Source organism: Gnatocerus cornutus, chromosome 5 (genome assembly GCF_029298725.1).
Source record: "Gnatocerus cornutus isolate USDA-ARS CGAHR chromosome 5, icGnaCorn1.1, whole genome shotgun sequence".
NCBI classification, from domain to species: Eukaryota; Metazoa; Arthropoda; class Insecta; order Coleoptera; family Tenebrionidae; genus Gnatocerus; species Gnatocerus cornutus.
Genome location: NC_142237.1, coordinates 19382213 through 19396955, shown reverse-complemented (window position 1 = coordinate 19396955; position 14743 = coordinate 19382213). Strand labels below are relative to the sequence as shown.

General features: G+C 35.3%; 1 protein-coding gene across 2 annotated transcripts in view; it reads left to right on the top strand.

Annotated features, from left to right (window-relative positions):
• Positions 1-12872, top strand: part of LOC148175511 (neuroligin-4, X-linked-like) — a 39690-nt gene extending 26818 nt beyond the window's left edge. Inside the window, exons 4-10 of one of the 2 annotated variants that reach the window (XM_088037092.1) lie at positions 464-664; positions 749-911; positions 1429-1915; positions 6348-6624; positions 11500-11646; positions 11896-12048; positions 12091-12872. In XM_088037092.1, coding sequence (XP_087893218.1) covers positions 464-664; positions 749-911; positions 1429-1915; positions 6348-6624; positions 11500-11646; positions 11896-12048; positions 12091-12566 — 1904 coding nt within the window. In that variant the 3' untranslated portion in view covers positions 12567-12872. Of the gene's footprint in view, positions 1-463; positions 665-748; positions 912-1428; positions 1916-6347; positions 6625-11499; positions 11647-11895 lie in introns of both variants that reach the window. The other variant, XM_088037091.1, reaches the window with a different exon arrangement.
• The last annotated feature ends 1871 nt before the right edge of the window (positions 12873-14743 follow it).

Sequence of the window (14743 nt, the reverse complement as noted above, 5' to 3'; positions counted from 1 at the left end):
AGCGGATTTTAATAATACTAAAAACAATTTCCAATTCTGAGAAAAATACAAAATTTAAAAATTGAAATTGCATGGATATGAAACACCTGAAGATTGCAGATTTTCGCAAATTGTATTACATAGATATTTTCCGCTCGCAACTAACGACACTTATTTTAGCAGCATTATAAAATTGCAATATAAATAATGTTAGCACAAATAAATCCGTTTTCTCCTTTGACGTTCCAAGCCATAACGAACCAGTAAAAAGCTTCATCGCGTTAAAGAGGTTACCAGCTTTGCTAGATGGTGGCAAAATGAAAATTCAATTTAGAGTGGCTTCTACAAGTTACTGGTCATTTTAACTATTTATTTCAACTAAATCTTCTTTGTAATTTCCAACCGAAAGAGATAAATTATGTTACATTTTTCCGGCGCGTCCTATAAATTTGTATATTTAAATCGTGATTGTTTTCTTTTGCAGGTTTCTTACGTACGAAGGCAAGTTTCGATAAAAGCGAGACTTCAACGGAAAACTTGGGGATTAAGGACATCGCTGCGGCTCTACGTTGGATTAAGATTAACATTGCAGCATTCGGAGGAGACCCTACTCGTGTAACCTTAGTAGGTCACGATACCGGAGCTGCTCTAGTTAATTTACTCTTTGTTTCTCCCAATTCCAAAGGTACTTAAATGCGCTCCTTATTAATTATTTACTCGATCGCATCTCAAACGGTCTGATTCAGCTAAAATCGGCAATCTTTTACAGGACTCTTTAAACGTGTAGTGTTGTTGAGTGGAACAGCACTTAGTCCTTGGGCTACGATTCATAACCCCGATAGTCTTCGGGTTAGTGTGGGGCACCAGACAGGTTGTTTAGGGACCGACTCGCCGGATCAGAACCAAGACATTGCGCCCTGCTTGAGATCACGGTAAGGGAATAATAATAAATAAGAAGGGGCGCTGACTATGTAGGTGTGTCGGAATGTACCGTTGTTGAGCCCACACATAAATTTCAGCGGAAGGTCTAATTAGGAGGAACGGAAACTGATTTCGAGGTGTTGATGTTTATTTATGTTTGGGCAAAGGTAATAAAAGAGAAAATAAATTCGCTATCGGTTTATTTTTCTTGTTTTCGCGAAATATAGAAATTAATTTGAGTTAAGTCCTATTTTTAAACGACCCCTCCAGCTGTTCCATCTACGATTCCAATAAATTCTAAAGCCAAGTTTGTACGTACACTCACTTGGCTTGAAATTTCAATTCCAACAATAAATTGTTTTCTTTTTGCGTTTCTGAAACAAAACGCCGCAATCCATCCAGTTTCTTCATTCGATCAATACTCAGCCGGTAACTACCGTCTGAATTTGAATACTTTACATTACACGATATCCATCAAAAACATTCTCCGGTACTTACACGCATACCATGTAAACGACGTATTTATAGGCCACTCCAAGCTCTACTCGACGTCCAACTGGAAACCGTACGATTCATGCCAAGGATTGCCCCATCTCTCCCAGTGGACTCGCAGACACCTGACCCTTCCTTTGCCATGGAACAAGCCAGCGAAAACTTCATCATGTGCGAAGTGATGTTAGGTACAACAACTACAGAAAGTTACAGTGACTTTAGTGCTTCGGATATACAATACGGTTTCGAGGAGGACCAAAGAAATCGCGTTCTTCGAACTTATGTGCGCAACGCCTACGTTTACCATTTAAACGAGATATTTTCGGCAATTAGGAACGAATACACGGACTGGGATAAACCCATACAACATCCCATTAATATTAGGGACTCCACAATGGAGGCGTTAAGTGACGGGCATACGGTGTCGCCGTTAATCCGGGTCGCGTACTTGCACGCTAGAAGAGGAGCTAAAACCTATTTCTTTCATTTCGGCTACCAGACGAAAGACAGCGATTATCCTCAGGTAAGTGATGGCCTACTTTAAGACACGACGAATTTATGACTCAGTCCGACAAAATTGGGTTTCTTTATTCTTATTTAATAATACCGTGTAATCAAAGAAGTTCGTGGATAATGTTACCCTATATTTACATATTTTACCTTTATCTTGCTTTATGGAAATATTTTACTCGGAAAATGGATACTGGTACTTTTTATTACGAGCATTTTTGTGTCTTTTCTATTTTAACTATTCATATCTACAAAACATAAATCTTTATTTTATGATGTATGCACGCTTTAGTTAAATAAAACGATCACTAATCTCGGCGTGGCTTAAAAATTGTGTTTCATTTATTTAAAATGTAGGTACATAAAGTTTCTCTTTTTTCTGTAGTTACTTTTAATGCTTTATAAATCGAAAGTCTGTTTTTTTTAAAACCACCAACACCGCACTCTCCCAGCACTTTACAACCGGCAACGTCGTCGATGGTGACTTTTTGGTGATAAAATCAAATAGGTTAATTGCGTAATTGACAATTTGATTACATAAAACGGCCTTTCAGACTGCGCCGAGTCTTTTCACTATTAAATCCTTTGATTTGCAATCCAACAGGCTGTAAAAGAAACGTTTTTAACAGAAACTGCCTAATTTTCAGAAATGACAAAAATTTGACAATTATTTTCTCACCAAAAATCTCCCTAGGCAACGTTGCCGGTTGTAATGCAGGGGAAAAATTGCGGTGTTGGTGGTTTTAAAAAAAAAAAACGGATTTTATTAATGATTCAGGTTCGGTAGAAGTAACTAAATTTAGTAATTTTTATTTTTGAACTGTGTAATTAAAGTTATAACTTTTCTAGTGTAATTCCTTGTAAAACAGATGTCATCAAAATGATAGTTTTTGGTTTGTCATTATAGGTAAATATTTATTTTTCAAACGAAAAAGAAGAAAATCATCAGAGTTCTCAATCAAATTCAACTAGTTCATCGATTTCATCTTCTGAATTTGACTCTGTTAGTGTTACAATGATTGGTGGAATATCGTCTACAGTTGCGCCTCCCATGAATGCTGTCCAGTCTTGCCTCTAGATATTTACATAACAAGTACGGAAAGTGACCAATTTCGCACGAGTGTGAAAGTAGATGCACGAGGCGCCAGCCGAGTGCAGATATTACACGAGTGCAAGAATAGTATATTATGATACGAGTTTTATACTGAAGATTTTGTCGCACGCACGGGTTTAGGGCACGACGAGCGCAGCGAGGAGTGTCCTAAAAGGAGTAAGTGCGACAAAATCCAGTATAAACGAGCTATCATACGCAATTTTTTTTATTTTGCGCATGTTTAAACAAAACAAGCACATTTCAAAATTTAGGGAATTTTGCCACAGTTGGCAAATTCGGGCTTTGGCTGCAAACACAATGTGTAATTTGCTCCCGACAAAGTCACCGCCAATATACAGGGTGTCCCAGAACTCGCGCCCCAGAGAACATGGGAGGGTGCCGACAGCAATACAGATGGTAAATTTCAAAACAAAAATTGACTAAGTTTAATAGTATTCAAGAACTGATAAAAAGTTAACAACCAATCCCAAAAGCTTATTCGAGAAGTGGAGTAAATGGCCATCCCAATTTCCTAGGCAACGAGAGTCTAATGTTTAACTGACCAATGGATGATAGTGTGTGACCATAGTTACCAATTTTCAAATTCTGTTCAGCTTTGGGATTGGCTACAGTTTTTTTGTCTTATCTCGGTTATTTTTTGAGTTAAAAAAATATGGTTTCAAAATTTTGGTTCAGAATTGTTGCCTCCATAAGCCCTTTCTCTCTGGGGCGCGAGTTCTGGGACACCCTGTATGAAAAAAAATATGCGCGTCAAATGAGACCGATGCCAACCTTACCACACAAAATTGCACTGTTCAGTACGATACGGAAATTGTTCAGTACGACACCGAAAACAGTATTGGTACTAGCTTCCGTACGAACGCAAAATAAAAAAAGTCACTTTCCGACGAGTTATGTACACTATTTTTCCTACGACCTTTCATCATCAGGAAGAAACCATAAGTTTCGACAATAGTTCATTTCTTATCTTTTCTAAATGTCATTTTTCTACAAGCTCATATAAAAGTGACGTATTCCACATAGTTAGATAGTTTTCATATATCCATTTCCAAAAGTAAACGTCACTAGTGTGATATTAATATATCCGCACAGACCTGTCAAATAGATTTGTCAAAAACGACCCAACCAATTAATTTTTATCATTATGCAAGTTGTTTTACAGTAAATCGTCTACATATTTGAGCCAAAAATTCAAGAGTTACATTTGTATTTTAAAATAACTGTCAATTTTAACTTATGGTTTCTTCCTGATGATGGAAGGTCGTAGGAAAAATAGTGTACATAACTCGTCGGAAAGTGTCTTTCTTGCACTCATGTAGTATCTACACTCCGCTGGCGCCTCGTGCATCTACTTTCACACTCGTGCAAAATTGGTCACTTTCCGTACTTGTTATGTAAATATCTATTTCGCAGTGTGAAACAAAATTTTTTCAGTTGTTTGGTGTGCATTGCGAAATTCATTTTGGCCATAAATTTCTGACTTTGTTCCTTCCGATTTCCGCAAGAAATTATTCTGTTTTCTTCCTTTTGAAACTGGTTACCTTGTAATAGTTAATTCCATCTCGTTTTATTGTCAAATTTGAATGATAATTTTATTTGACAGAATGTTTAATTCCTAGTTATTTCAGAAATCCAACGTAGCCACACAAAAGTATCCGTTAGTGTTTATAAATGTTTCTAGCATCAAGGGTAGCTTTGAAATGTCAAAAAAATTTGCCGCTCATTACAAATGTGGGTTTAGATTTTTCAACTGACATTTGCAGTTTACTTCAATCGTGGACTAAAGTTAATTTTGACAAACAAATTGTTCTAGTTACGGTTTGAAACCTGAAAATCAAAAACTTGGACACAAAATCGTAACTGAAATGTCATTGACGTGAGTGACATTTTAAGTATAGTTAAACATAGTCATATTCACTATGAAAACAAAGCGGCAAAATAGTGCATAGCAGGAATAGAGCCACCATTGATGCCAGCTTCTATAATCAGTATATTTTGAAATAAGTAATTTCTTTGATTTATTTTTAGTTTTTTTTTCAATCATGACATGAAACATGGCAAAGCAGTTTATTATAATTTCACCAACTGAAATAATATTACTATCGACCAAATAATTTACAATTAATGTTTATGGATATTAGTTTTTACGCAAACATTAAATATAAAATATTTCATCAGCTGTTTTACATTTCCATAATGTGTTTTTTAATTACTAACATTTTTCTATTTTATAACTGAAAAGTGTGTTAAATAACATTCGCGCCATACGAAAATAATTTACATTCTAATGAAATTTTAATTTGACTGAAATTACATCAAAATTTTCATGCATACATGAAACACAAGTAAAAATTTTATTTTCTCTAAAAATATTATGCAAGTAATAAAATGCGACGCCACTCTACACGAAAAAGCATCTTGAAAAAAGTTATTAAGAAAAAGCTCGTGAAGCTCCATGAACTTGATCTGACGGTTCTTAAGTGTGTGACAACATAAGATTAAATAAAAAGCTGTTTTTCGTGGCAGTTCTTAAAGCCTTGTTGACGCTGGTCTTCCTACATAGTTTCGCAGACTTTTATTAAAATTATTCGGTTATAGCTGGCTCGCTTCTATTCATAGAGCACTAAATGAAATTTAATTAAATGTTGGCAAAAGCCAACAATGTGAGTCAACAGAAAAATTCTCAAATATGCAAGGTGACGTCTGTTCAAATCGCAGGCTTTTCTTATCAAATACCTGTTTTTGTTTCAAATCGATATTTTAAATACCTTGCAGAGAGTTCTTAAAGCTGAAGAGTCTTTTCATATGACAAGACCTCTTTTATGAAGTGTTTTTCTTTTCCTTGGATTTTTTATTGCACATGCAGTATCAAAGTGGAGCACGTCGAGATCAATGTTCTTTTCAGAAATCAGTGAGAGCACGAAACTAATATCTGTATTCCAGACGCTCTGAATTTTAGTTAAACAAACTACTATGTCTTTTTCATGTATCCACCGCATTCCTAAAATTGTCGGCAGCACTTGTAAACGCTATAAATTCCCAAAGTTGTCAGCACTGTTTCGGTGCCAATTGAATGCACTATGGCCACTGAATTTCAAAGCGAGACGATAAATTAATGCATTATGAAAAAGTGAATATTTTCTTAACACTGCAAAGTTCAGTAATGGCTAAAGTTGGAGTTTTATTTTGCTAATTACAGTTACCTCCAACCCTAATTAAATTTCTAATAGAAGAGGAATTCCGTCTGGGTACTATATTGTTCAATTCAAAGTTTCGCATTTATCTGTCAAATCTTTATTAATGAAGTTGTCTAATTAATTTTCGTTTTCAGCGACTAGGAAGTGTCAGGGGTGAGGACGTCACGTACATATTGGGGATGCCCTTGGTCGGAGGGATGCCGTTCTTCGCCCAGAACTTCAGCAAGCAAGACATGGGAGTGGCCGAAGCTGTACTTAACTTTTTCAGCAACTTCGCCAAAACCGGCGATCCCAACGCTCCAGGAATCCACAAGGACGTTCCCGATTACGGGACTCTCAGGGAAAAAACGAGATATCGCGGTCTCGTATGGGAGCCATACGAAATCGGGACTCAATATTACCTCAGTATCAGTAAGTTCCATATTCCGTTATTAAAGTCGCATTTATCATTATTTATCTCTCCACGCCTCAACACGTTCGTCCAGGGAGCCCTAAATCATAATTGAAAATTTCCAGGAAGGGTGCACTTTTCACCTTTGCCAGGTGCGGCTGAAGTTAAAGTCACGCCCTTGCCCAGAGTGTTTAATTAAAACTGGACCACACATTCTCTTTGTAGCTCTGGATATTTATTACCATGTTCTTTAAAATATACAAAGAATGTTCAGCTTAATTAAGAAAAACTTTGTATAAAGGAACGGAGCTTCTGGCGATTTCCAGCATCCTCGCAGAATCACATAACAATTAAGTTTGGTTGTAAAATTTCCTTCGACTAATGATGCATTTGCATTAAAAAGTTCACACTATAGAAATGGGGGTAATTGAATTGGAGTTGAGACTCTACGATTCGGGTTAATTATTCTGTTACAAAGAGAAAAGTCTTCTTTATTGCTGCACAAGTAAACACTTAAGAGAATTCTTTGAAAACTGAGTTAAAATTTCATAATGTATGCATTGAAGGGAAACTGAATAAAGTAAAGAAGTTTTTCAAATTACGTTGCGTACGTGTTTCCAACTGGAAAGTTTCTAAATCCCGAGCCTGGATTTTTCACAATTTGGATCAAAGATTAATTTCGAAATGAATACAACTTTATTTTAATAAATCAATGACTCAGTTAATAAAGCAACGTCCCTCTTCCTTTAGCAATTCTCTCGCTCCTCGCAATTTTTTTTCTAAAAAAACCTTACAGAAGAAGCCGTGACATGTCGACAGAATTAAGATGAAATGTTTGAAGTTATATAATTTCGTACAACTTTTTTCAAGTTATTAGAGTTGCCCGAGTTAAATTATAGAACACTACGCCCCTTAATTTTTTCCACGCTAAACTTTTTTCTTTAAAGAATGGCCCATTTTTATATATTTAGACTTCCACCTTCCATGTACGCCATTGATTTCCGCTGAAAAGTTTCCAAAGTCGAATAAACGAGCTAATGAAGGCGTAAATGAAGGGTAATCTGAAACGATATTTTGTTAATTCATCTAATTGAAAGGAATAATTTAATTAGTGAAAAATATCCCGGTAAAAAAAGCCAAAGCTTTATCAGTTTTCAACTAACTTCAGACTTGCAAAGTTGGAGAAAAAGTGTTTATTCGATCGTCTTTTGTGAAAACTTGCCCCCCATTAATTATTTATGCTTCCATATACTTTATTATAGGCTCTTGATTGAAAATTATAATTAAAATCTTTAATCTCGTTTATTTCTCTTAGCACAATCAGCTTTCGTTTAAACTTCGTTAAATTGTTAATTATTGCAGTGCTTTGATCACCGACTATCATGATACTATCGACGTTCACGCAGTCCGGAATTTAAGAAACTTTCCATTACCTGCAATAACTACAGTTTAATAAAGTTGCTACTCAATCATGGACCCTGTCGAACTTGATTAAAGTCATCAAATGAAAACTCGACCCTAATTCCGCTTAAATTAAGTAATAAAAAAAATGGACCAAAGTTTAGTTTTCACGCATCTCAAATTAAAACTAATTTAGGTGCAAACTTTACGGGTTTGGTTAACAGGATGCTAAAGCACTAAACACGGCGTTTTGTGGGAGATTATAAAAAGTCAACACTCCCAAACACGAAAACAACATTGCGATGATAATCTGATGGGTCCTAAATATTGTGCAAACACGTTATATTGAAGAACTTTATCTTTTAGTCGATAGCAACCGTTTAATAAAAACAACATGACTTAAGTCAGTTTTTCGCAACGCGATTTATCCGTATCACCATAGATAAAGCTTTAGTTTATGGTATCGATTAACATGTTTGCGTTTAAGAACGTTCTCGGATAAAACAGGCGTTTCTCATTCGTTCTTGCAATTTAATTGCTTGAAATATTGCTAGTCTGGCATTTGCTCTAGGCGCCCTCCTCAATTTCGGTAATGGCTTTATAGAAACGTTTACCGTGTTCTGGATTCTAAGCAAAAAACGACACTGTTTTGGTTAATTTTTTAAACGATCCCTGACCGCAAATCTGAGATTTAATAGGAACACCTTTTAGCTTGTGGACTTTACGATCTTTGTTGATGTATAATAATAAGTTGCCTCAACCCGAATTTTTTTCATCGATCACGTATCGTAGGGAATAATGAAAGGCGTAAGTTGAAGCAATCATAAATCTGTCAGAATCCTGAATAGAATTTAGCTCTAGGCGATCCTCAAACTGTCAAACCATTTCCTGAAACTCTTTACAAGACGAGTCTTAGAGTGCGAGATATACTACACTGATCCCAGATAAACTCTTGTTATTCTAGCGTATAATGGTCCAAATCAATTTGACCATTTAACACTCTTCCGGACTCTCACTGACCCTATCTATAAATTCTTTATAGAGGATCAAGTGATTTTCGAGGGAAGGCTCTAGCCTAATTATCGGGACTTATCCCGGATGTTGCTGGTAAATTTTTACCAGTCACAACGAAATTCATAAATTTCCCTTGCATGCATATTCTGTCTTATTGCAAGACATTTATCTTAATTTTTTTATTATAAATTGCAACTGTAAACTCAGCTTGCGGAAAATAAGCACCACTCACCCGGACTGTGATTCTGAACAGATATAGGGTGATTTTTTTAAAACGGCAGGCGTTGTAGAATTTTTATTTATGAACCGATTTCAAAAATTTAAAAAACAAATTAAATGGTTTTTAATTTACTATAAACTGATGATTTTAAATTTTTTCTAAATGTCTTAGTTTCTTTTGGGCGATACTCAACTTATTTTAAATTGGAACCCATTTTTTTTTCATAATTTGGAAGATATTAATTTTCTTGATTCAGAAATTTGTAATATGTTTTACTTTTACCAAAAATATTTCTATATTATATTTCTATTCTTTCATGTGACCACATCGTCGATGGTGACTTTTTGGTCATAAAATCAAATAGGTTAGCTGCCTAATTGTCAATTTGATTACACAAAACGACCTTCCAGGCTGTGCCGAGTCTATTAAATCCTGATTTGCAATCCAACAGGCTGTAAAAGAAACACGTTTTTAACGGGAACACTGCCTAATTTTCAGAAATGTCAAAAAATTGACAAATATTTTCTCACCAAAAATCTCCCTAGGCAACGTTGTCGGGCGTAATGCAGGGGAAAATTGCGGTGTTGGTGGTGTTTTTTTAAAAAAACGGACTTTATAATTTTTTTAATTATTTGTCTCCAGCTATAAAATATAGTTTTTTTTAACTTTGCCATAAAAATACATTTTCTGTCATTGTTTGGGACCTAAGAAACTCAAATTTTCTTCATTTTTTTCACTAGTAATTAACTTATGTTTCCACTAACTAGTAAGTGAAAAAGTTACAAAACAATGAGAGCAAGTGATTTGACATGTCAAAATTGACAATTATATTTTTATTTAAGTTAAGCGAAATTTGAAAAATTTTATACTGCACTTTTAAGCTAATCTAAATTTTAATCATTCTTCAACTCTATTATTACAAGTTAACATTAGATTAAAACAAAACTGAACTTCACACGTTGAGTAATCTACTATATTTTGTCCGTATGTCCTGAAACTTAATTTCCAAATATTTTTTCCCCAATTCCAGTAAATTTGAATCAACAAAAATGCTGTAATTTATTGCGGATCAATTCTGGTCATCAGACCCACCACTTGAGGGTGATTATGTTTATAGGGTCTTGCGGTAAGTTTGGTGGAAACTGTTTAAAAGTTAGTCATAAACGCTCCACCGTATTTATACGTTTCTTTTACCATCACATCACAGCAAAAGAAGATCTAAATAATTTTAGAACAGGGTTTTTGCAAACATTGAAAAATTACCATGTTATGACTACCCAGATGTGCTGGGACGGTCAAGAACGGACTTGTACCTGCCCCGGCCAGGCCCTCAAAATGTTTTCCGATGCTATTTGGAAATAAGCAATGGGATGGTGCATTATTTTTGGACGCAAGAGCATCATGGTAAAACAAATGATACTATAAAAAATCAAATTCAACTGTAACATTTACATTTCTCGTAGGAGAATGTCATCATTTGTGGGTTCACTTGAACCTTAAAAGAAAGTTTTTTACAACTGATGCATAAAATCAAACTTAAATTGTGTTTACGACAAAATTAAACCCCGCGATTAAAATTTTAACTTGCTGATGGCTTCCGACATAATTATAAAAAAATATGTTGCAATCGTGGATAAAACGTTGTATATTACAAGCGGAAGTCCGTCATTATAATATTGGTGCTTTTACCAGTAGCTCCGACTCATTTAGTGAACAAATAAAAATGTTCGACCAGTTTCATTTTGAACGGAAAGAGCACTCTTGACCACATCCAAGTAACGATCCGTCGACTTAATCTAATTAGAGTTTGAAAATTGAGTTGCTTGGCCACTGGATATAATTGCAAAAGAGTTCAAAAGGGATTTAAATGTTTAGATTAAATTCCTAATTAAATTACAATTGCATTAATTCAGTGGAATGCTAGATATTGTTTTAATAAATCCCTAGTTCTTTCCAGTGATGAGATTGTGTGGATATTTCGAAAATTCCTCGCATTCAGATCTAGACAGAGAAAATTTCCCAGAATGACTACAGTTATGGAAGACGCGCATCCACCATTTGCTAGTTCGTTTCTGTGTTTGACTCCCAAATCTTAATTGTTGCGCATAGAAAATGTATAAAGCTAATAAAGGCAATAAGTTAATCGGCTTAGAAGAAAACAAGAGCGCTAGAAAATCTGTAGTATACACAATTTATCAAGAAGGGCGTAAACGTCGTCCGCTCACCCTCACTCAGCTTTAACGACTTAATTCTATTACAGCATTAAAGCCAAAGATGAAGAGCCACTACCGGGGCCACAAGATGGCCGTTTGGTTGAATCTAATCCCCCAACTGCATCAACCAGGAGACGACGACGTCAGTATGAGACATCACCACTTCCACGAACGAGAACCTCATTACTATGCCGGTATGTTATTCGATACAAAATTAAATTTATTATCGTGTTGCAGCGTTGCAAAAACTATTCATGTCACTTTGGTGCTTTTTCCGACGAGCGGTTTATTCAAAAGAATAATGATGAGGCTTCCGAAGATCCTTTTCCTGTGTCATCGAAATAATAATGCTTTTTCTGAAAATATGTGCTGTCGATTTCCCCTTAATTTTGCCGCTGGTTATTCCTTTGCATACAATTTATCAACTCGCTTTTTCATTGTAGGTTCTGTCAGAGCGGAATCATTCACTCGCTTACCCCCATCCCTACATCCGGCTTCAATGACAGATTCCCATATCGCAAATGGAGAGGGTACAGAGTGCGTTCCCAACACCACAGCTGATGACCACCTCGAAGACGATGATGAATTGAATCTAAGTAAGATCAACAGTTCTAATTTACGTCCATTCCTTTCCTCAGTTGCAGATGACGACGAAACCGGCGAAGAGCTCCTCCAAAAACTCGCCACTCGTCACTACTACAGTTACACCGCCGCGCTGGGCGTCACGGTGGGCGTCGGTTGCCTCCTCCTCATCCTTAACATGTTAATTTTCGCCGGCATCTATTACCAGCGCGATCGCGATCGTCGAAGACAAAATCATGTCCGTTCTTCCCGCTCCAATTCATCTCCATCAACAGAGACAATACCCATGTCACATCGTCCTTCCAGCCCTGACAGTTCATCTCGCCAGTCACCCATCATTAGTAGGAAAGAAAAACAAGAACTGCCCCCGTCTTACAGCGTAATGCCGAAGAGTCCATCTCGTACAGATGTGCCTTCATTTAAACACGATACATTGAGAAAGGAAAAGCCTCCGCCGCCCGTCAGAACCACTAGCAATTTATCCGGAGGAACGGTAAAAAAAAGAGTTCAGATACAGGAGATATCTGTATAGCAATCACAGAACGAGGTTTGTTCCTCATCGAAAATTAACAGACCCGATGTCACTCCAGAACGCGAGACGTTAAATCCATGTGACCTCGTTTCGTTTCAGTTATAACGAAAACGTGCTGAGTGAAAACTGTACAATGTAAATATTTCCGATTTTCAAAAACGTTCACATCTTTAATAACGTACGTAGAAACAAAGAATTACAAATCATTGTAAAAGGTGTTCCTCACTGTAAACTCCTTTTCCTTTGTTGAAAACTGTACCAATGTTTTTGTACATATACCATTAGAACAAGTAAAGATAAAAAGTTTGCGGCTAGTTTTATTTATTCCCTTCCTTTCTGCTCTTTTTAAACTATCAGGACAATACCGCACGAGATTAACACCAGTGTGCAGACAAACCATTTGCACGTAACACATTTACTTGATGTGCTCTGGGAAAGACTGTCATACTCAACTCTAATAACGTATATACGGTCGTCGCAATCGTAAAATACTGATATCACCCTGTTGTAAATCCTGTTTACCATTTAAACTAATGTAGTCATAGCTCAGAGGCTTTAGCGGGAAAAGACCCCGCAGCGCCAAACCGCAACAAAGCTTTGAATTTTTACTGTATCACTCATTTCAAAAAACAAAATAAAAGCAGTTTTCCCGGCGCATCCACCATTTATGAAAGTACTGTCGACAAATTGGTACAGCGGCAGCAAGCAAAAATTCTTTTTTTTTTTGTTCCATGTCTTGTAAAGTCAACCATTAAGCACAAGGAAATGATCAACTTTACTAAAAAGATCAAAATATTTATTTTTCTCCAAACGTTACTATTTTTTAGTCGTTTTTAGACAGTAAAGTAATGAAAAATGCTCGTTGATATGGAAACACTTTTGCTGCCTAGGCAGCAAAAGTACTTTTTATGACGGTTACTAATTGAGACTTACATTTTGTATGGCACTTGCACGATCTTAACTTTGAAACTCTTTGAAACCAATATTTTTCACAGTAAATGTCATCAATGACAACTACATGCGTAAGCATCCATGTTTATACAGGGTGATTTTTAAAAAACGGCAGGCGTTGTAGAATTTTTATTTATGAACCGATTTCAAAAACTTAAAAAACAAATTAAATGGTTTTTAATTTACTATAATCTAGTGATTTTAGATTTTTTTTTAATGTTTTAGTATCTGTTGGGCGATATTCAACTTTCTTATTTTAAATTGGCACCTATAATTTTTTTTCATAATTTTGAAGATATTAATGTTCTTCATTAAAAAATGGGGAATATGGTCTATTTTTACAAAAAATATTTTTAAAAAAATTATCAAAAATGAAAAAATTTAGGCAATAAAAGTTAATAAAATGTAGGTGCGTGCTGTCAAATAACACAATACCGTTATTGTAATGTCAAAAATCAGCAAATAACAAAAAGGATTGGCAATCTTTTTTGAAATTATTGATAACAAAAGACAATAATAATTACAAATAAGAAAAAACATTTGCTAATTTAATTAAAATACTGTTGAAACGCCATCCCGTTTTTTTCATTGCACAATTGACACCATGCATTTAGGTTTTATTAACTTTTATTGCCTATTTTTTTAAAAATATTTTTTTGTAAAAGTAGAATATATTACACATTTTTGAATCAAGAAAATTAATATCTTCCAAATTATGCAAAAAAAAATATACTAGGTGCCAATTCAAAATAAGAAAGTTGAATATCGCCCAAAAGATACTAAGACATTTAGAAAAATCATCAGTTTATAGTAAATTAAAAGTCATTTAATTTGTTTTTTTAATTTTTTAAATCGGTTCATAAATAAAAATTCTACAACGCCTGCCGTTTTTTAAAAATCACCCTGTAGTTCAATTTGCGTTCACTCATTACCGGTTGTGGAACTGAATTTAACTTTTGGACAAAAAGTAGTATTTGTTATTTAGCCGAAAAGTGGCTTTGCTGTCTCGCAATTTTTACGCTACTTTTCGCCTCGCTACTGCAATTTAATTGCTCGACAAAAAGTACCACTTTTCTGCCGTATAACAAAATCTACTACAAGGTGTTTATAAATGTATCTAGCATCAAGGGTGGCTACGAAATGTTATAGAAATTTGCCGCTCATTACAAATGTGAGTTTCAATTTTTCAACTGACATTTGCAGTTAACCTCAAACATGGAGTACAG